This window comes from Lissotriton vulgaris, unplaced genomic scaffold (assembly GCF_964263255.1).
Source record: "Lissotriton vulgaris unplaced genomic scaffold, aLisVul1.2 SCAFFOLD_1307, whole genome shotgun sequence".
Taxonomy (NCBI): Eukaryota; Metazoa; Chordata; class Amphibia; order Caudata; family Salamandridae; genus Lissotriton; species Lissotriton vulgaris.
In genome coordinates this window covers 299,285-322,280 of record NW_028243195.1, presented here as the reverse complement: position 1 = coordinate 322,280, position 22,996 = coordinate 299,285, and the positions used below count along the sequence as shown (strand labels likewise).

The 22,996-nt window shown below is 44.1% G+C and overlaps 1 protein-coding gene across 1 annotated transcript in view; it reads right to left on the bottom strand.

The window, feature by feature from the left end:
* Positions 1-22,996, bottom strand: part of LOC147668673 (vacuolar protein sorting-associated protein 53 homolog) — a 508,123-nt gene that overhangs the window by 215,497 nt on the left and 269,630 nt on the right. The window contains exon 8 of the mRNA XM_086948529.1: positions 15,964-16,206. Coding sequence (XP_086804655.1) covers positions 15,964-16,206 — 243 coding nt within the window. The remainder of the gene's footprint in view (positions 1-15,963; positions 16,207-22,996) is intronic.

Sequence of the window (22,996 nt, the reverse complement as noted above, 5' to 3'; positions counted from 1 at the left end):
AGCTGTGGATTTTCTATACATTCTAGTCATGATCTCGTTATCTCTAATGTAAACCTCCACATCTAAGAAGTTAACACTTACATTGCTAATGTTGGCACAAAATTCTAGATTTAAAGAATTGTTGTTGATGTTATTGACAAATTCTTCGGCTGATATTTTACAACCTTGCCAGATTATGAAAACATCGTCAATGAAGCGCCACATCTTTACAATGCCTATTTCATCCTCCTCCAAACAGTCACGGATCCCACCCAGGACGTGCCTCTCCCACCAGCCCACGTGTAAACACGCGTAGCTGGGGGAGAAGCACCCACCCATGGCGACACCACGCAGCTGCTGGAAGACTTCATTGTTGAAAATCACATAAAATCAATCATACCGATGAGCATTTTACTGTGTTCATAATACCTGATGTCTCTAGTAGACAAGAAGTATTCAATCGCATTTAAACCATCAGCATGATTAATAGAGGTGTACAAGGATGTAATGTCCATGACTAGAAAAAGGTAATTAGGTTTCCATACAACTTCTTTCAGTTTCATCAAAAAGTCACCAGTGTCTTTTAGGTAACTAGGTAAGGCCTCCATATATTCATGTAAATAGAAATCAACATATTTGGAGAGGGGTTCCAAAAGACCATTTTGGGCGGAAATAATAGGTCGCCCCGGTATCGGTGTTGTACCTTTATGGATCTTTGGTAAAAGATATAGAGTCGGAGTGATAGGAAAATCCTTTTTCAAGAAATCAAATTCTTTCTCATTAATCAATCCATCCCTCTTCCAAGATGCCAGATTAGAATGTACAAGTTCTTTTACTTTGTTGAGTTCATTGAATGAGGCCTTCCTATAACAGGCTGGGTCATTTAATTGTCTTTCTGCTTCCTCTAGGTACAAAGTGCGTGGCCATAAAACAATATTTCCACCTTTGTCCGCTTTATTGACAATGATGTCGCCTTTTGATTTGATTTTTCGCATGAGCAAAGAATATTGTTTATCTCTAAAGCTTCTACTTTTTTTGTTTTTAGCCACAGTTTTATTAAGTTCTTTTAGGTCTTCCACGACCCTGTCATTAAAGATGTCGATGGCATCCCGAGGCATCACCGGGACAAACGTAGATTTAAGACAAAAAGGACTATTACCAGCACTGCCACTACTGATTCCCATAGCACCTAATATATCCTGAGTGTTATTCGGAGCATCGTCATCATTTACAAGAGAATGAGCAGTCTTGAGAGCCATAGTGTCAGCAATAGTGAAATTTTTATGACTTTGAGATTCATTCACAATAGCTCTGGCTTTTTCACTTTTCTTATTGGTGGTGTGGAATTTGAGAAGCTTTAGTTTTCTTATAAATTTAAAGGTGTCAATCCTAGCTTGCACATACTTGAATCCATTGTTAGGGCAATAGGAAAGACCCAACGAAAGAAGCTGAGTTTCTGCTGCATTCAGATCAAGTTCAGTTAGATTGATTACCGTATTTCTTACATCGGGGTTACCAAGATGAAAAGTGGTGTTTATAGAATTTTTATCTTTTTCATGTGAGTTTTTATCTTTTGTATTTTTTTCGTTTGTGTTATTTTCATGTGTTACAATTGTTCCATTTTTATCATGATTGTTATCGTTGGTGTCAACTTCCGTAGATAACGTTGTCTCATCACACGCTAGTGTGGTGGGTAATTTCAACAATTTGCTTATGATTTCTTTTGGGGATTGCCCCTTCCTCTTTTCTTTTTCCCGTAATTGTTGGCGTTTCCTCCTCTCTTTGCGGGATTTGTTTCGCCTCTTCCTCCTGTTGGCTGTGTCCCTCTCGACCTCAGGGTGTTTCGCCGATCTTCCACCATAAAAACCAATTCCTCAGATGGAGTGAAACTACTAATCCCAGGTTGCTGCACATTCGTTTCATCATCAGAACCCCCACTGCTGTAGATGGAACTCATGTCGGTGTCTGATCCTTCAGGGGCTACCACCTGTTGGTTTTGGGGATTTTGAGATGTTGTAGCTGACACTGGCACAGATGAAGTTAGTGCCTGCCTTTTGGCAGATTCAAATTTCCTTGAGAAGGTAAAAATTCTCCCATTCTCGTAGTCAGCCTTGTCTCTAGCAAATTTAAAGGCTTTGCGGGTTTTTATGGTCTCCTCATATTTGTCAAGACGTTTTTTTATATCTTCCCGCCCTTTGGTAATTGCCTCTTGTTGTTCCATGGCATTCAACTCGAGGTTAAGTTTCTCAATCTGAGTCATTAGTTCGACTCTATCGATTATATATATATATTGCACTTCAAGGGAGCAGTGTTCTGTTTCAACCTTATCAGGGGTAATGACTATGAAATTACAGATTACAGCAGCATTGAAAAGTTATATGAATGTACAGAACTGCGTATACCAGCATGCACTGCTTGTTGATGTCATACTCACCTGAGCCTTATTAAAGAGATTAAGCAGTGCTGGCAGCTTTCTGTGTTGTGTAACTATTGCTGCTGGCCCGTGACCAAGGAAATGTTTTCCGAAACGCGTTGGGCAGAGTATTATGATGAAAGGAACTTGCCGCTTTGAAATGCTTGGCCTTATTTTTCCTGGTGAGGAGTGCGCTTAATTTTGGGACAAACTGTGGAACTTGATGTATACGGCCGTCCAGCCGGTAAGCGCACCGCTGCCTGTCACTCAAGGCGGGTCTGCGGCTTCATGACGACGAAGCCAGGCGGAACGCCGGGAGCCGTTATGTTGCACTTCAAGGGAGCAGTGTTCTGTTTCAACCTTATCAGGGGTAATGACTATGAAATTACAGATTACAGCAGCATTGAAAAGTTATATGAATGTACAGAACTGCGTATACCAGCATGCACTGCTTGTTGATGTCATACTCACCTGAGCCTTATTAAAGAGATTAAGCAGTGCTGGCAGCTTTCTGTGTTGTGTAACTATTGCTGCTGGCCCGTGACCAAGGAAATATTTTCCGAAACGCGTTGGGCAGAGTATTATGATGAAAGGAACTTGCCGCTTTGAAATGCTTGGCCTTATTTTTCCTGGTGAGGAGTGCGCTTAATTTTGGGACAAACTGTGGAACTTGATGTATACGGCCGTCCAGCCGGTAAGCGCACCGCTGCCTGTCACTCAAGGCGGGTCTGCGGCTTCATGACGACGAAGCCAGGCGGAACGCCGGGAGCCGTTATGTTGCACTTCAAGGGAGCAGTGTTCTGTTTCAACCTTATCAGGGGTAATGACTATGTAATTACAGATTACAGCAGCATTGAAAAGTTATATGAATGTACAGAACTGCGTATACCAGCATGCACTGCTTGTTGATGTCATACTCACCTGAGCCTTATTAAAGAGATTAAGCAGTGCTGGCAGCTTTCTGTGTTGTGTAACTATTGCTGCTGGCCCGTGACCAAGGAAATGTTTTCCGAAACGCGTTGGGCAGAGTATTATGATGAAAGGAACTTGCCGCTTTGAAATGCTTGGCCTTATTTTTCCTGGTGAGGAGTGCGCTTAATTTTGGGACAAACTGTGGAACTTGATGTATACGGCCGTCCAGCCGGTAAGCGCACCGCTGCCTGTCACTCAAGGCGGGTCTGCGGCTTCATGACGACGAAGCCAGGCGGAACGCCGGGAGCCGTTATGTTGCACTTCAAGGGAGCAGTGTTCTGTTTCAACCTTATCAGGGGTAATGACTATGAAATTACAGATTACAGCAGCATTGAAAAGTTATATGAATGTACAGAACTGCGTATACCAGCATGCACTGCTTGTTGATGTCATACTCACCTGAGCCTTATTAAAGAGATTAAGCAGTGCTGGCAGCTTTCTGTGTTGTGTAACTATTGCTGCTGGCCCGTGACCAAGGAAATGTTTTCCGAAACGCGTTGGGCAGAGTATTATGATGAAAGGAACTTGCCGCTTTGAAATGCTTGGCCTTATTTTTCCTGGTGAGGAGTGCGCTTAATTTTGGGACAAACTGTGGAACTTGATGTATACGGCCGTCCAGCCGGTAAGCGCACCGCTGCCTGTCACTCAAGGCGGGTCTGCGGCTTCATGACGACGAAGCCAGGCGGAACGCCGGGAGCCGTTATGTTGCACTTCAAGGGAGCAGTGTTCTGTTTCAACCTTATCAGGGGTAATGACTATGAAATTACAGATTACAGCAGCATTGAAAAGTTATATGAATGTACAGAACTGCGTATACCAGCATGCACTGCTTGTTGATGTCATACTCACCTGAGCCTTATTAAAGAGATTAAGCAGTGCTGGCAGCTTTCTGTGTTGTGTAACTATTGCTGCTGGCCCGTGACCAAGGAAATGTTTTCCGAAACGCGTTGGGCAGAGTATTATGATGAAAGGAACTTGCCGCTTTGAAATGCTTGGCCTTATTTTTCCTGGTGAGGAGTGCGCTTAATTTTGGGACAAACTGTGGAACTTGATATATATATATATATATATATAGATATATATATATATATATATATATAGATATAGATATATATATATCATAACCTTTCTTATATATAAGCTGTTCCATACCACTCTTATTTCCCTAAATCATCGGGATGAATTGGACCACTGAAGCGCTGGGATGCCATGCGCTATGCAAATGAGTAGTCATTCAGTCATTCATTCACATATAAACACACGCTTAATCGAATCCAACATTGTGTCAAATTTTCAAAATCAATCGGTGAAGAACTTTCGGAGATTTAGGATTTTGAACAAAGGAAAATTGACATTTTTATCTGTCTGTTCGGGCGTATTGGAATCCAACGTTGTGTATATAAAAACACCCCCTTATTCGAATCCAACGTTGTGTCAAAATTTCAAAGCAATCGGTGAAGAAGTTCTGGAGATTTGCGATTTTGAACAAACGAACATTTACATTTTTATTTAAATAGATTTATATATATATTGGGATTCCATCTCAGCAGGATATTGGCTGCTGACAGTCCTGCACTTCGCCAGCCCACACGGGCAGAAATCTACATTTCCCCACGCAGCATGGGAGTCCCAATGGACGACCTGTGGTGAGCGGCGATTGGTTGAGGGAGGAGCGAGTTCCCGCCAATGGGAGCTATGCAGGACTGATTTTAACATAGGTGACAGAAGTCGCCTGAACACTCAAGGCGTCAGAAGGAGGCCGATTGAGGCCGAAATGCATCATGCCGTATTCCAAATAAACGAGCTTCCTTCAAATCCCCTGCGTGGCCCCTGGTCTTTGTTGTGAAGAGGGTGGTGTGATTTTATATATATATATATATATATATATATATATATATATATATATATATATATACACATATATATTACCTACCGGCGGTCGCCAGTAGGTAGTTATAGTTAGGATTTTTTTCAATGCAAAATCTCAAAATTCTATTGTGAATAACTTTGGCGCCGGTTGACGAATCTGCCTGAATATTTCCTCAAAATTGCCTCGCGGAGCTCCGGTCCTTCCTTGAAAGTTTGGGGGGGATTCGTCAAGCGGTGGCCGAGATAAAAGGGGGGTCCCAAAATGTGTTTTCTCCATGTTCATTTCCATAGGGCGGTCGAACTCACTTTTAGTCCGAACGGCTGATTGGATTTCCACCAAACTAGGCAAAATTGTAGGGACTGGTAGCCCGATGTGCCTTTGCTATGTCTCAAGATATGTACTCCAGTGGATTTTGAGTAATTTAGGTTCAAAAAAATATATTTATCTATGGACGCGCCCCGGTACGCGCACCGGGGAGCGCAGCGGGCGCGACACGCGAGGTGCGCACGGAAAGCTGATTGGCTCTCGGGTGTCTGTAAACATTCGAAACAGTCCGGACCGGCCGCCATCTTGTGTCTCGGTAGGATAGAGACACAAGAGGTGGAAAAAAAAAAGGGGGAAATGACCATAAGGGGGCAGGGTAGACCCCCCCCTGACCTCCTAGGTTTGATGTGGGGGCTATAAAAGGGCCCGCGGTGCAAAATAATTTTTTTTTTATTTGCGCGGGGGGAGCGCCCGGTACGCGCACCGGGGAGTTGCCCATGGGGAAAGAAGAATGACAGAGTTATTAAAAAATGTAGCCTTTTTTAATAAATTGGAGGTAGTTCTAAAAAGAACTGTTTTTTTTCTTCTTTTTGTTGTTTAATATTTTTTTTGTGTTTTTGGAACATTTTGTACTTTTTTGGCTTTTGTGAACTGTTTTATATTTTTTTTGTTATTTTTATGGGGAGAACCGAAAAAACAGGGAATTGAAAATGGCTCAACTGGAGAAAAAAATTTTTTTTTAGGGTTTTTTGGGGCATTTGTGGTTGTCCCCAGCAAGGACGATAAGCTTTATGCTCAGTTCACCATAGGAGATGGTCTTACCACAATGTATACATGTTATACGGAAATCCGCAAACCGTGGCTGAATGCAAGGGATCGTCTCCCTTGCCTCTGGTCCCGATGGAGTGGGTTGCTTTCTTTTGGAGGTGGAGATTGAAGATTGGGGAGGGTTACTGGCCAGTTCCCTCATCTCTGCAGCAGAATAGTTCATCGGATGCCTGTGCTGCATGTGGCGAATCATGGTGTTGTTTCCAAAAGAGTATTTTTTATTAGGGTTCCCCCTGGAAAGTTCCATGCCACAGATTAGGCAAGTCACCTTGGCAGCATTGACTTTTTTCTTGCCCTCTGGGATCGAAAAAAACTCCCATACAATGTGTGGTTTTGGCTGGTATGGGGTATTGTGTTCTTGCAGCCATCTTCTCCTCTCCTCCTCTCCTCCCCTCCTCCTCTTCTTGTTGACCACCAATGTAATCTTGTGGTGGTCCTCTTGGTGGTTGTGGTGGTGGTGCAGATGCTCCAGCTGCTGCTGCTATTGAAGCCATTTCAAAGTACAAAATATACCTCAAAGATAGCAAAACAGGTCTTCCTAAGTCAAAGGACAAAGTCAGAATAAGGAAAAAAGGTGGGGTCTTTCATCATTTGGAAAAAAAAAGGCCTGAACCAATGAGAAGTGTTATTTTCAGGTCACAAGACCAGGGATTTCATCATTATGAAACCAAAACTGTTCTGCACCAATAAAAAGTGTTATTTTCAGGTCACATGACCGACGCGCTTACGCGGCGCCCCCGGGCGCGTCGCGTAAGCGTGTCACATGTTTACGTTGCGCGATCGTATTCGCTCAAGTGCTTCTGGGTGCGCTTACGCCGTGCGTATCACGTGGACGCGGCTACGCGATACGTCACGATGATGTTTTCGTTCGCAGCAATAGCGCTAATGGGACGCTCTCCGGAGCGCGCCCTGGGGCGCTTCAAAAGACTACGCTTTCCAGGGCGCTCACCGGGGCGCGCCCCGGGAGCGCTCCAGGGTAAAATAAAATAAAAAATAAAAAATATATACATTAAAAAAATTGTTTTAAATACAAATAAAATATAGGATTCATTCATTTTCAAAAATATTACATTTTATAGCTATAGACATTTGCTATTAACAAAATTTTGAAATTCAAAGAAAAAAACATAGGTTTGGGGCCTTATATATAGTTAGGAATTCGCTTTTAAAAAACCTTTGAAATTCACTGAAAAAACCATAGGTTTCACACCAGTTATAGTTAGGAATTAGCATTTAAAAAACCTATGAAATTCACTGAAAAAACCATAGGTTTCACACCAGTTATAGTTAGGAATTAGCATTTAAAAAACCTATTAAATTCACTGAAAAAACCATAGGTTTCACACCAGTTATAGTTAGCTGGAAATTTTACTGACATAAAACCATTGAAATTCCCACGTTATAGTTAGTTGGACTCACTATAACTTGCGCGTGTAATGCACTGCTGATGATGTCACATATTACATCACTCATGACATGGTCAGTCACATCACCCACTATGTATATATTTTTCCCCCAGTCAATTTTCAAGGATTTTTTTAAATTCTATTTTGTAACCTTTGTTATTTTCAGTGAAATATTCACGGAAAAAACGAGAGGTTACAGGGGTGTTACAGTAACAAAATAGAATTTTTAAAAACCTTGAAAATTCACTGAAAAAAATTAAAAGTTACTGGGATATTATAGTTAAGTTCAGATTTTACACACATAACCATATACATTCAGCAGGTATAGTTACCTGAGCTAACTATAACTTACACCTCCTGCAATGCACTGCTTAAGACCTCACATATTACATCACTCATAAAAAATGGTCAGTGACATAATTGATGAGACCATCCAGTGAGTGTGAGTGTTTTATAGCTATTTGTGCCACTGAAAGATATATACTGAGCTACTGTATAAGTTAAATTACTATTTTTTCTGTACTACTGAGTGTTAGTATTTCTAACATATATTATCTGAAATATAATCAAATTTTCATAGCGTGTGTACCATTTATATTTCCCCTGATGCTGTAGGTGTATGGTATTGCTTTGTGACAGTCTAAGCTGTAATTGAGACTTCACTCCGCAGTGACAGCCGAGTATAGTTTTGCGGGATAATGACCACTTTCCTTAGATGTCTCTCCTTTGTGATGAATAAGTGTGGTACTAGTTTGCATCAAATTAATCTGTTCGCTAAGACCTCTCTTTAGGGTGATGGTTCAGTGTAGGAGTAGTTTGCGACCAGCTGAACTCTCTACTGCTGCCTTTCTCCAGGATGAAGAATAATTTTACTAGTAGTTTGTGACACACTGGCCTGTTTGCTAAGATCTTTCTACTGGGTGTGTGCTGTAATGATTAGTGTAAAACTGAGGTCTGCACTAAAACCTCTTTCCAGGTTGGCGAATGGTGGTGTTGTGGTTTGCAATAGGCTAGCCTGTACGGTTAGACATCTTACTTTGGTCATTAGTGTTTAGAATAGTGGTTTAGAAGAGACTGGACAATCTGCTGAGATCTCTCTATTGGGTGATAAGTGAGTGTAGTAGTTAATAAGGTTATAATGGTCTCTCTGTTGTAAGTATCTCACTTGTTTCCTTCTAAAAAAAAAAAAAAGGTATTTTATGAAGTATATTGAAGTTTACTTTGCTGGATGTCATCAATGATGTAATTTGAGATGTCATCAGTGACGTCACTGACCAGGTCATGAGAGATTCAATATGTGTAGGTCATAGGCAGTTCATTGAGGGGGTGTAAGTTATAGTTAGCCCAAGTAAGTAAAACTGCTGATTGTCTATGGTTTTATGTGTGTAAAATCTGAACCTAACTATAAAGTCCCTGTAACCTTTGTTTTTTAGTGAATTTGACAGGTTTTCTTTTTTAGATATAAATAGTACTACAATTTTACCCATAAGTTCAATTTCATAATATACATTTTCACAAGTATAGACATACATTTTATTCACATTCATTCTTATTATGTATTTTAAAACTAAAATTTTAAAAAATAAGGTAAAGTAACGTATGTAGTCTTTCTATAATGCAGTGCACCAAATATTTCTTTATCTCTCATTTTATGGATCCGCGGATCAATTGCGAATCCCTGGACAAATAAGTGGTAAGCCAGTTATATTGCACAGATTCAATACTAAAACTACAACACATATAATACAAACATATGCTAATGCAATTTATATAACTGTGGATGTGAGTGGTTGAGTGAGGGACTGTGTGGGTTTGTGAGTGGCTATGTGGGTGAGTAGTGACTGCATGGGTTTGCGAGTGGTTGTGTGAATAGGAATGTGTGTGGGCGTGTGAGTGGCTGTGTGGGTGATTTAATGTGTGTGTGAGTGATGTATGGGTGTGCAAGTGAATGTGTAAATAAGTGGGTGAGTGTTAGTGGCTGTGTGAGTCTGTGAGCTGCGGTTTGGTAGGTGTATGAGTGGGTGACTGAGTGTGTGAGTGGTTGTTTGGTTCTGTGAGTGGGTGTGTAAGTGGTTTTGTGGGTCTGAGTGGATGTGTGAGTGGCTGTATCGATGTGAGTGGTTGTATGGGTATGTGAGTGGGTGATTGGATGCGTGAGTGGGTGTGGGACTAATTTTGTGGGTTAGTGAGTGGGTGAGTGAGTGGTTGTATGGCTGTGAGTGGTTATGTAAGTGGTTGCATGAGTTGGTGGCTGGGTGAGTGGCTGTGTTGGTCTGTGAGTGGTTCTGTGGGTGGAAAGGTGTGTGTATGTAAGTGGGTATGGAAGTGAGTGTGCGAGTAGGTGTGGGGGTCTGTTAGTGGGTATATATTTTTAGGTCGAGCCTGGGCAGCGCATGCGCTGCTCTGCAATGCATGCTGTATTAAGGTATGGATGCGAAGCTCCACCCACTCTTCTCCCAGTTTTTTCATTGTTTTGTGTCATTGTCCACTGTAAACTGTGGCTTCTCAGTCAATAGGTTTAGTAGTCCCTCCTTAGTACCACCTTTTCCCATTCTGTAACCTTGTATGAAGATACCTCCTTTTACGTGTGCTGTTGCTCTGTAGGCTTTAATTATGTCTATGTCTATGTACTGGTTCTTGTGGAGCGCAAATATCACCCAAGGGTCTCATAGCGCTTTTCCGAGACCCAGGAAACAGACAGGAAAGATAACTGAAGAGAAATAGATTTAGAATAGCCAAGTCTTGAGGGACCTACGAAACTTCTTGTGGTCAATCTCAATACGAAGGTGAAGTGTCAGAGAGTTCCGGAGAGTGGGAGCTAGTTTCGAAAAAGATCTACTGCCATACTTAACTGTGCGAACCTTCAGGAATGTTAATAGGTATTTATCAGCAGAGCGAAGAGTTCTTATTGGCTGATACATTTTCAGTTTGTTAGCCAGGTAAGGGGGGTCCTGTCCATTGAGAGTTTTATGAACAAGACAGCAGATTTTAAAGTTAATTCAGTTCTTGACTGGCAGCCAGTGGAGTGTCCTCAGGCTCGGAACGGAAGGGGAACACGCGGGAAGGGTTAAAACCAGTCTAGATGCTGTATTCTGTAGAACCTGGAGCTTATTTAAATGTTCTTCATTTATGGATGCAAATAGGGCGTTCCCATAATCCAGACGGGTGATGATTAAGCCCTGGATCAGTGGCGTACGGGAGGGCAGTGGGACCCATTTAAGGATTTTGCGGAGGGCATGCATTAGCCCGTAGCAGGTACGCGCTACATGAATGACATGGTAACGCATGGAAAGTTGATTGTCAATTATTAAGCCAAGGTTACGGGCTGTGTTCTTCGGAAGGGGACAGGAACCCAAGGTAGAAGGCCACCAGTCGTTTGCCCACAGCATCTGAGCATTGCTAAAAAGAACAATTTCTGTTTTGTTTACATTTAGCGAGAGGCTGTTGGTTGACATCCAATAGTTTATATCCAGCATGCATTGTCCAAATCTCTGTTTAGTTTCGGCAACGTCGGGTCCAAGAGTAATTAACAGTTGCGTATCATCGGCATACAACAGTGTGTCGAAGCCGTGATCCTTGATAACTTTAACCAGGAGGGCTACATATAAGTTAAAGAGCGTTGGCCTCAGAATAGATTACAGCCTCTGAGCACTGTTTTATCAAAGAGCTTTGTCTTGCCTGCTCTTGCCGGCAGGAAAAGCCAGGACACGCTCTCTCCTAACGCAATTGCAATGCAATAGGTCTCGCTTATGCGAGAGTTCAAGATATTGGCATTGTAAATGGCAATGACTTATCTGTTTAAAAAAAAAACATAAATAAAATGCATTGACATTTACAATACCAATAGCTCAAACTCTATTAAATGCGAGACCTATTGCATTGCAAATGCTTGTTTTAATTGGTTTCTGGATCCGCAGACCCACCATGGAGCACACAGAGTCGTCCTGCGAACTGTGGTGGATCCGCAGATCCTCAGACGCTCCAAAAATAAAAAAAGGAGGATTCCCTCCATCAGTCTCATGGGGTCAGGGCAGCTCTACCTTATCTCCTATCACTTTTAAATGTTATTTTCCCCCCTGAGAACCAAGTACCAATGCAAAATCGCGGTCACAACTTTACTCTCAGGATGTGGCCAGCAAATCATGGCATTGCTGTTGACACATGGATCTGTAGCGCGGATCCGTGGCTCAAGATATGCATAAATCTTTTTACTTTAATACCTCCAAACTGAACAAATTTCCACCAAATTACAAAAAGCATTCTTTCTGGACCAAGAACTAGCTTTTTGCCAAATGTGGTGTCATTCTGTGAGCGGTTCGGATTGTAGTAGTGTCTAAAATCTCTATGGGAACTTACATGGGGAAACACGTTTTGGGACCCTCCCTTTTTCTCAGCCACCGCTTCACGGATGGATCACCCCGAAACGTTCCAGAAAGCAGCTGAAGTGACTGGCAAACTAGTTTTAAAAATTTTGTGAAAATTCATCTAATGGCCCCAAAGTTATTCGCAAAACACAAAAAGCTCTTCCTATGGAAACTAGGTTCAAAATAGAACTACCTACTGGTTTTTAGCCTGTCCAGTCTACCCTTTCTGCTGCCTACTCAGCCCTCTAGGTAAAGGAATTTGCTACTCTTGAGATCCCCGACTTACAAAACCTGTCCTCCAGTTCTAATAGAACTCTTCGACTAAACAATGTATTTCCTTACACCATTTAGGAATTAGAAATACCCATCACAGCCATCCTGTGCATATTTATTTACATTCCTTAGACTCTGCTGTAGAACTTGAGACTTAAACCATACACCATTATGGTAACTATGTCGGGGCAGCCTTCAGTATTACTTTATCATTCCCGAGATCTGTATGTTGGTAATATAGCTACTGACATTACTGTTTACTGCCACAGCCCTGGCTCCGTCTTTTGCTACTTTACACTAATCCAATGTCTTCCCTTTTTTTTTACGTCTAGAGATGTCTTTCCATCCAGCTGGCTTCAAGTAACGAAAAAAAGCATAAATAAAAAAAGTCATGAATATGTACATTCTCGGGGGAGGGGGGGGGGGGGGTTGGATTAGCCGTAATCATCCACTGGACTATGCAACTGTCATTAATATTTTGTTCCATCTATCACAGCTTACAGCCTGGGGCAATGGGCCACTTCAGTTGCGGGCTCACCTACATCCTGAGTGATGTCGTTATACAACATTACTTGAGCACATCTGCCCAAACAGGAGTGCATTTAGGAGATGGGACTGGGGGGGGGCAATATTTTTTAATTGAAATGGCTTTTCCGTTCCCTTCTGTATAGACTTTTTTTTAAAAAAAATTATGGGTAACAGCAAATCAAACCAAAAGTAACCTTTCTCAAGAATCATCTCAGTGATGTCAAAACTTAAAAGTGCTTCCATATCATTACAAATACACCTGCCTTCTAGAAAGCACCCATTATGTTATATTCCTATGATAAGCATTGGTCAATAGTTTTTTAAATGTAAATATTTTATTTCAGGCCTACGGCTCCCACATTTTGGCAGCAGATGTTTTACTTTTTTTTTTCTTTTTTAACATTTTTGAAGCGTATGCTTCCAAGAAAAATATTACAGTTGCACCAGTTTGCTAAAGCGATTGTCAATGCCAGTTTAGAATCTTGTCTAGCAGATTTCCCCGACCGTCCTATTCTGCTCCTCAAGGTGACAGTGGAAAACACAGCAGCGTAGCCTGGGTGTCATGGGTCTCCAAGTTCTACTTTCTTTCCTTCTCTCTTCCATAACTTCATCCCTATTCTATTCCCTCATCTCCTTCTTCCCTGTCATTCTTTACTCCCTGCCCTTTTTTTCTCTGTCTGATACCGTTCTTACTCGCTCGTTACCTCCTTCCTCTGTTCTCTCTCTGGCATCCTCATTTCTTGTCCCGTTCCCTTCCTCCTTCCTTGTCCAAGCAGTTTGTCCTCATCTCCTCCCTCTTTCTCTCCCATCATTATTACATTCGCCAACTCCATCACTTATACCCTCTTGTTTTCATTCTTCCCTTTCTTCTCTCTTCCCCATTTTGCTGATTTCCTCTATCCCACCATACCCTGCCTACCATATCCGAAGAGTAAATATAGATCCAGGCCGCAGGCACACTCTTTGTTTAAACACCTTGAGTGGTTGACCTTTAAAATCACTGCAGCCCCATCCCCCCACTAGTGCACCCACTGCACCACTGATAAGTATTCTCCCCCTAACTGTGCGCTGGACTGCCATGAACCTTACATTTCACCTCCTGCATTTTTACTTGCTGAAGGCTAGCAACTCATACAAATCATCAGCACATAAACAAAACTGGCTTTGTGGATCCTCTGTGACGTATATGTCACGTGTGTGCATAATCATTGGGTCAGTGAGTTATGCAGCCTCCACCTGGAGGATCTAACCCAAGGTTGTGCCAGTAGTGAGCCAGTGATAGGGAATCTAAAAAGGCCCGGAAAACTAGATGATTGACATTTATTAAGACTGGGTTCGGGTCTAGTAAACTCTATCGGTGTGCACCTTATGGAGTATTATGCGTCACAGATGCACCCAGAGTTAAAGGTTAAAAACTTTTGTGGAATGGAAGTAGGGAATGGTCAACATGTTTCTGCCCTGTTCGCCTTGGTTAGGACTTACAGGCATTCGTCAGGACCGTTGTGCGACTGGAGTGAGGGAAAAATTAATCATAAAGTGCTCTCAAATGAAGTGATCAGAAAATAGGATATGTTAACCTGTTTTCCTTGCATAAAGGTCTCAATGTACCTGGAAATAAGTAACAAAAATGCTTATGTAACATACATGGGGAAGGGGAAACAATTACAACGGGACACACATAAAGCACACGTTTGTTGGCACTATATATAAAACCGTTTAGTAAGACCTTGTTATCTAACCATAAAGAAAACTATGTGTGAGGGATAAATAATACGATATAGTACCATGTGGGTATCACTTACACAAACACCACGTTAGTGAACCCTTGCTTAATTTTAACACGAGTGAATTTTAGAAGACATGCATGATCCACCATCTCTGAGCATGCTACAAACCACTGCACTAGCGTGGAGTGCGAGATGAGAGAGTTGACATTGCCATGATATACTGTTGGTTTATGAAGTATTGCCATTTTTTAGTTGTGAATGCAGTCTAACAAGTGATTAGACTAAGCAGATAGCCTGCTTTATGTGTGTCCCGTTGTAATTGTTTCCCCTTCCCCATGTATGTTACATAAGCATTTTTGTTACTTATTTCCAGGTACATTGAGACCTTTATGCAAGGAAAACAGGTTAACATATCCTATTTTCTGATCACTTCATTTGAGAGCACTTTATGATTAATTTTTCCCTCACTCCAGTCGCACAACGGTCCTGACGAATGCCTGTAAGTCCTAACCAAGGCGAACAGGGCAGAAACATGTTGACCATTCCCTACTTCCCTTCCACAAAAGTTTTTAACCTTTAACTCTGGGTGCATCTGTGACGCATAATACTCCATAAGGTGCACACCGATAGAGTTTACTAGACCCGAACCCAGTCTTAATAAATGTCAATCATCTGGTTTTCCGGGCCTTTTTAGATTCCCTATCACTGGCTCACTACTGGCACAACCTTGGGTTAGATCCTTCAGGTGGAGGCTGCATAACTCACTGACCCAATGATTATGCACACACGTGACATATACAGCGGAGAATCAAGATATACCGCTTGAATACCATCGTACCCATCACGTGCATGAGGGTCTTTTACATTGGGATGCAACACTAACAGACTCCTGCAGACCTAAAGGTTGTACAGGACAAGTGATCCTTTTTCCTTTGATTAGTGTATACTACTTGTGGAAACTGAAAGGATCCACTTTTCCACCTCCCCCCTTCTGATTAGAAGAGATCCTCTGTGACGCCACTGATGGGCACTGGTTTAACACCTCCTGCACACAGCAGTGGGCACGACGGTACCTACTCTGAGTTTAAAACTGACAAACCGATGAGTGGTAGAAAGGGATGGATGGAGTTTTATCAAGCTCCTCCCTCGTGGTACTTGAAGGAGGTCTAGTGCTGGCATGCTCCTGGAAGATATCCAATCGTACCCCTTCCTCGCATTTCAGATTTACAGCTTCAACGCGCTCCCTGTCGCGAGTATTACTTCTGCACATGTGTTAGTTCAAACCCTTCCCATGATCTTGCACTGGAGCAATTCTCGTCAATTTTCTGTAAGGACTCACTTGGGCAGGTTTCCGGAGAGTATTTTCCAGGCATATTCGCGCAGGTACTTCTGAAAGATGGTGGAAAGGGCGATCATGGGCTCCCCGGTGCTGAGCTGGGAGCACTGCACCATGCACTTCTTGTAGTACACAAAGAGGTCGGCGCAGCTGGGCAGCACAGCTCCGCCTTCATCTGTATTCGATCTCGGGGGACCCTGAGCCTTGAAGTCCGCGACAAATCTATCAATGAGTTCACCAAGGTTCCTAATGTGAAAAAGAAGCATAACACGTTAGAACACGAAACAGCAAGCATTTACATTGAAACAACACTTTACATTATGTCAACCCCAAAAAAGAGACTGGTACTTCAATTAATAACTCCGCATCGAAAGCAATGGCCTACATATTGTATAGATTCAAGCCAATTCTACTTACACATTTGAGATGCGTATATGCGTATATATATATATATCATGTGATCAAGGTCCAGGTCGGACCGAAACGCGTCATGGCGGCATACTGATGCAGGCGAAACTTTTCTTTAAATAAATTTTGAGAAAGCACGAAAATACTGGGTCCGCGCTTATCTATCCGAGTCCTGTCTGTCGAGTGGATTCCTAAGATAGAGTACTGGAATATATATATATATATATATATATATATATATATACACAACTCCGTGTATTCGTCAAAGCAGCCAGCTGATATCGCCTGCCCCAATCAACACAGACACAGACCTGGACTCCAGTGCAATTTTATTTAATAATTAAATGCGTGCTAGTCGCCATAACGTTTCAGCTCGAGAAGAGCCTTAAATATATATCTATATATATATCTATATCTATATATATATATTGAGAAGCTGGCCTGGTATACGCTGTCCACTAATTAAAGTGGGAACCTTGCACCAGTCCAGACAACCCATATGGTGATTTAAGAGGTCAAAAATAACTTTAGAAAGCTATGCAAGTCATGAATACAATCTTATAGTATAGATCAAATGAAAAGAGAACCACACAGTAGTTATGAAAAATATGTATTTAGTATATAACACTATCTAGAACATTACAGCGGCTCCCACACGGAGATAGACACCAAACACACAATACTTAAGCAAAGAAACGAGATTTAATAGCACTAATACATAGTGGGCCCGGGGGGGAGGAGCAAACCATATACTAAGAAAGTGGTAAGAACCACAACGCAAATAAAGACAGTGTCGAGAGGACATAGAATTGCTGGGACCCCAAGGAATCACTCATGGTGAGTAGATAGGGACCCCAAGGAGTGTGTGTGCAGTATGAGAACACAAACGCGTGCTCCGTACAAGTTTATGTGCAAGTCACAGTTGGATTTTTAAAGTTTAAGCACCTTTTCCAGTGGAATTCGAAGAAACCCCATGGAAGATAGAAGGTTGCAGAAGCCATCCTACCCATAGATACCGCAGAACCCAAGTTACCCATCTCAGGGAAGCCGGGTTGAGAAAGTGCCGCTGCTGGACATCACAACACAAGGTGCAAGAACCAGTACTCAAGAGTGAAAAGCAGCCCACAAAGCACATTTTCAGCAGCTGTTTGAACAATGAAATGAAGAACTATTTTTACAGCTTTTCGCTAAAAAAATTTCCTTATAATTTATAATCATTAGCATTAAGGATACATTTGTGGTAGAAATATTTATTTTTTGCACAGCTACATTCTGAACTATGGCTGTACTCACAAAGCAACTTACATCAAACTATTTGTTGTTGCAACTGATTACAAGCTGCATAGTGGTGTGTTTAATTTTACACTACAGATTAAGCATTTATTCTATACATCTGTAATTCAACTAACTCCTTCATATGAAAGAGAATGACAGAAAGGATTTAAGATTTAAGAATCAATGGTAATGGGACCATGCATTATAAAGAATAAAATACCCTCTACTGCACGTTAAGAGACTTCCTGAGATGGAGAGCTTTTTGTAGCTATACAGAGCCTCGGGCAGGGACAACAGTGGCACAACGCAATGAACTCACTTTAAACCTCAGTTAAACTTTTATCTAAATGAGGAGTATGCAACTGAAAGCAACAAGGCCTCAGCCAACTTCAACTTAAATACAGAGAACTAGAGAGGGGTATACACACAGTGGCATGCACATCTCTGCTGTCTTTCAGTGAGAGTGCTGGTGCTGGCTGGATTGGCAGGGTTCTCATCCCATTGCTGCTTCCTGTGCCGGGGACCCTACTTCCCCTCTCGCTAGTACTTTGACATCCTACCAGTTTGAGCACACAAACGTCTCTCAGACAGAAGCTGGAGAGTGTGGTACTCACAGGAGCCAGTGCTCCTGTTCTAAGATGCCGATGAACTGATCTGCCGCACAGGAATCACTATGCTGTGCTTTCACCAACCACGAATTTACATTTTTATATAGCACAAATGGACAAGTTACTTACCTTCGGTAACAATATATCTGTAAGAAACAGTAGTTAGTATTAGATTCCTTACCTTAGAATATCCCCAGGCGTCAGATTGGATCCGCAAAATTTTGCGTAGCAGTACCCGTGCGCGTCAGTAGGCGTCGTCTGCGGCTCCGCGTCCGTCGTCTGCGTCATTGGCGCCGGGATGACGTCGGAGTACTTAGACGCCGCCCTCGCACGCTGACATCAGTTCTTATACACAGCTATTCCGCACCAGAAACACAGAGCCATGATAAAAACCAACACTGGTGCCATGAAAACTAGGGCACTGAAAGGGGTTGACCTTAACCCTAGATACCGGTTCGCAGAACGGGGAGGATGGGTGGGGCGGTAAGGAATCTAATACTAACTACTGTTTCTTACAGATATATCGTTTCCGAAGGTAAGTAACTTGTGCATCTGTGAGATACAGGTTAGTATTAGATTCCTTACCTTAGAATAGGTACCCCAGCAATACCAACCCCGGTAGTGGGTCTGCGAACCAATGATCACACCAGAAAGTCCTGGAGAACGGAACGGCCGAAAAAGCCATCTCTCCAGGACTTGGCTGTCCAGGCAGTAGTGTCTTGCGAACGTGTGCAGCAAGGCCCACGAAGCTGTCTGACAGATGTCCTGCAAGGGGACTCCCCGACCCAGGGCAGTAGTAGCAGCAGTGGCCCGTGTGGAATGGGCACGTAGCCCCACAGGAGGCTCCTTTTTAGCCAGAGAATAACAAGCCTTGATGCACAAGACGACCCATCGAGAAATGGTCCGTTTGTGCACCGTCCGTCCCTTCTTAGCGCCCACGTAATCAACAAAGAGTTGGTCATCAACGCAGAAATGGCATGTGCGATCCAGATAATATGAGAGCGCACGTTTTGGGTCCAGACTGTGGAGCCTCTCTTTCTCTTCGAGGGATGCGGAGGCGGAAAGAAGGTAGGCAAGGGGATGGACTGCCCGATGTGGAAGGCTGTGACTAGTTTCGGCAGGAAAGAGGGTCGCGTCCGCAACACAACTTTGTCCAGATGAACAGAAAGGAAAGGAGGTTGGGAAGAAAGAGCCTGGAGCTCACTCACTCTCCTGGCAGAGGTGATGGCAACCAGGAATGCAGTCTTAAGAGTAAGGAGACGAAGAGGACAGTTATGGGGAGCGCACATCAGATAAGTCAGAACAAGGTTCAAGTCCGACTGAGGCATCACGAAAGTAACAGGAGGAAACATATGAGTGATGCCCTTCAAAAACCTATTTACAACCGGGGACTTGAACAAAGAGGGCTGACCAGGGAGCCTTAAGAAGGCGGAAATACGGAGGAGCCAAGCTCGCGACCGTGATGGCCGCAATGTAGCTCGGCTCCGCTAGCCTTCCTGCCCAACACACATATCCTGACACGCATCCTGCCCCGAGACGACATACTCGGGAAGATACGGAAAGACGAAGGAAAGCTTGTACTCACCATCTGTCCCGGGGGCTCCTGCGAGCTGCGGATCCGAAGTTACACCCCTGTTTGGTCTGGGACCTCCGCGGCGTAGAGACCGGGGACTTGCCTGTGGAGGTCAGCCAGCGAGATGGTGTCGACGGCGGCCCCTGGTGGAGAGGAGAGGTCGGCTGGGAGAGACTGTTGTGCGGTTATGCCGATGGCAACGGATCGGGCCAGGTCCAGCGGCCGGAGGACCCCGTGGTGAGGTGCGGCACGCCGTGGACGGGGGAGGACCGTGTAGTAGGCACCCCCCTTTGTTGCCTTGTCCGGCCATCTTGAAGCCCTGCGCCCGGAGTCGGCGTATGGCGCCCACGGGGCGGTGGCGCTGGCGGTCCCCCCTTTGGTGGCTCTCCTTTCTGCACCCAGATTGCCATTCCTGGGGCTCGAGGGGGCTCCCGCGGTGGCCTTGCTTGAGAGCCCGCTCCAGAAGTTGAGGCGCACGGGCATGTGGCTGGATCTGCAAGATGGCGGCCGGCGCCCTGAGTCACGGACTGAACCAGGGCGGTGAATTTGTGCCGCTGAAGTGTGCGGGGGCATGGTCGTGTGAGCGTGAGCCCACGCTTGGTGATGTTCTTGACGCCTTAAAGTCTTTACGCGCGACCCTGGCCCTCGACGCCCTTGTGCTGGATAGAAGGACGGCCGCCATTACTGTCGGGCCGTCCCTCATGGACGCGGCTCCACTCCGAGTGTGTGCTGTTTCGTCCCCCTCTGTTGCTGTGAGGAGTGCCGCCGCCGTGCATCGGCAAGACTGTACACCGGCGGCCCCGGATCCCAGGGTCGCCTTGATTGTGGCGGGCGTGGGCTCCGCGCCGGGGCCCGTTCCTGCTTGACTGATCGGGGAACAACGTAGATTGCCGATTCAAACTCCTTCGGCGAGATCCCATTGTTATCCTGCGGGGACGACTCTACTTTCCTGGGCGGTGAGACTGCACCCACACTGTTTGTTGTTGAAACGCCTAGACTGCCGCAAAAAGTTCTTGCTTGGCTGCTGGTTGCCGGAGTCCTCTGGTTTGTACCCTTGGTCTGTCCTGTTTCGACCACACGGCCTCTCCACTTTGATTTGTTTGCTGCCCACTACTCTACCATGCGTGGTAGCGATGGCTAAGAAAGGACAGGGGTGAGCCGGTTCTGGACCTGGAGGACTAATGGTTGGCGGATGGAGATGAGGAGTGCCCTCAACCATGATAATATGGACGATTCCTTCGAAGGTTTATGATACCCTAGATTATGTCGATTTCGTTTTGATGTTGCATTAATGTGTGTGAAGGCGGGGGGTAGGGGCCGAATGGTTCGATTGATGGCTCTCCTGTCCCCCTGGTTCTTTTTTCTTTTTGTCTCTTTTGTTTCCTTTCCCTCTCTCTAACTTTTCCTATATTTCGGGTCTCCTATTTAGGGCAACAGGCACGCTGCTGGGGGGGTAGGCCGTAGCCTTCTGCAGGGGTGCAGGTTGGGGTGGGTGGGTTGGGGTCTTTTTCTAACGGTTTTTTTTAATTTCTACAGCTCTTTTGTGTCCCTTTCTTAGGACGCCGTGGCTGTGCGTGTCTCCCATGGTGTGATTGCTTGTGGGGATGGGGGTGAGCTACTTTTACTTTATAAGATATTGATTGCACATATATCCTGACTTGCATGCCCCACCCCCAACAACGTGGTCCTCAGTCACTTTGCTCGCCCTTATCGCTGTGGGGGCGCGTGCAGCAGCACGGCGTTCCTTCTTTTCTTCCTTTTTAGTGCTCCCCCCTTTTTCTTATCTACTGGGTCTGTATAGAGAATGGCTGTAACTCCATTTGCTGTTCTGGTTACTCAGTTATGTACCAGTATAATAATTGGGTGGTCGGTGGGCATGTGGCGGGCTACGATGGGTACTGATGGGAAATATGGCATCTATATTCTGATTGCTATAGACTATTGGTGATAACCGTTTTTTATTGATGCCTTAATGCTTTGATGCTTGATTCGTGGCCCGCTATGGGAACTCAGATGATTAAACTGCAACTGATCCTGCTATAATTTCTATTATAAAATTAACCTTCTTTGATCCTGCATCCGGCGGTCACACTCGGCTCCTCTACGATTGAACTACTTGTTTGCAATATACTGGGTGACTGCCGTGAAACCTCTTTATTGGTTTATGTGCTTTTCAGATTGTTTCGTGGCCGGCCTAATTGGTTGCAGGCCCGTATTTGTATGCTACTATCTGCACAATAAATGTTTTCAAAAAAAAAAAAAAAAAAAAAAAGAAGGTGGAAATGGCAGAGAGGTAGCCCTTTAGAGTGCCCAGAGCAGAGTCCTGCTGGGGGGCAAGAGAAAGAAGAACAAGCATTTGCAATGCAATAGGTCTCGCATTAATTAAGTTTGAGCTACTGGCACTGTGAAATATTGCAACACCAATTGCAACAAAAGTCTATAAATTGTAGGCAACATTTTTTTTATTTATTTTTGTAGCAATGGTGGCATTCTGCGCTTTAGATGAATATGTTTAAAAGTGAAGTGCGCCATACTGCGATTGCTACAATAGTTAATTGTGGATGCGTTAACAATTGATGTGTGCACTGATGGCTGGTGGTGTGTGTGCCTGGTGAAAGCGTGCACTGACGGCAGGTGGTGTGTGTGCCTGGTGAAAGCGTGCACTGACGGCAGGTGGTGTGTGTGCCTGGTGAAAGCATGCACTGATGGCAGGTGGTGTGTGTGCCTGGTGAAAGCGTGCACTGACGGCAGGTGGTGTGTGGGCCTGGTGAAAGCGTGCACTGACGGGTGGTGGTGGTGGTGGTGGGTGGGGGGGTGGTGTGTGTGTGTGTGTGTGTGTGTGTGTGTCTGTAGAAATTGTGCACTGATGGCTGGTGGTGTGTGTGCCTGGTGAGTGTACACTGACGGCCGGTGGTGTGAATGCCTGGTGAAATCGTGCACTGACGGCTGGTGTTGTTTGTGTTCCTGTTGAAAGCGTGCACTGACGGCTGGTAGTGTGTGTGTCTGGATGGAAGCGTGCACAGAAGGCTGGTGGTATGTTTGCCTGGTGGAAAAGTGTGCACTGACATTTGTTGGTAGGCGGATATGTAGACACAAACGATGTCCAATTGAGTCTCAAGGTAGGCGCATTTTATGAAGGAAACCGAGCTGAGGCTCCAATTAACGTCCGTTG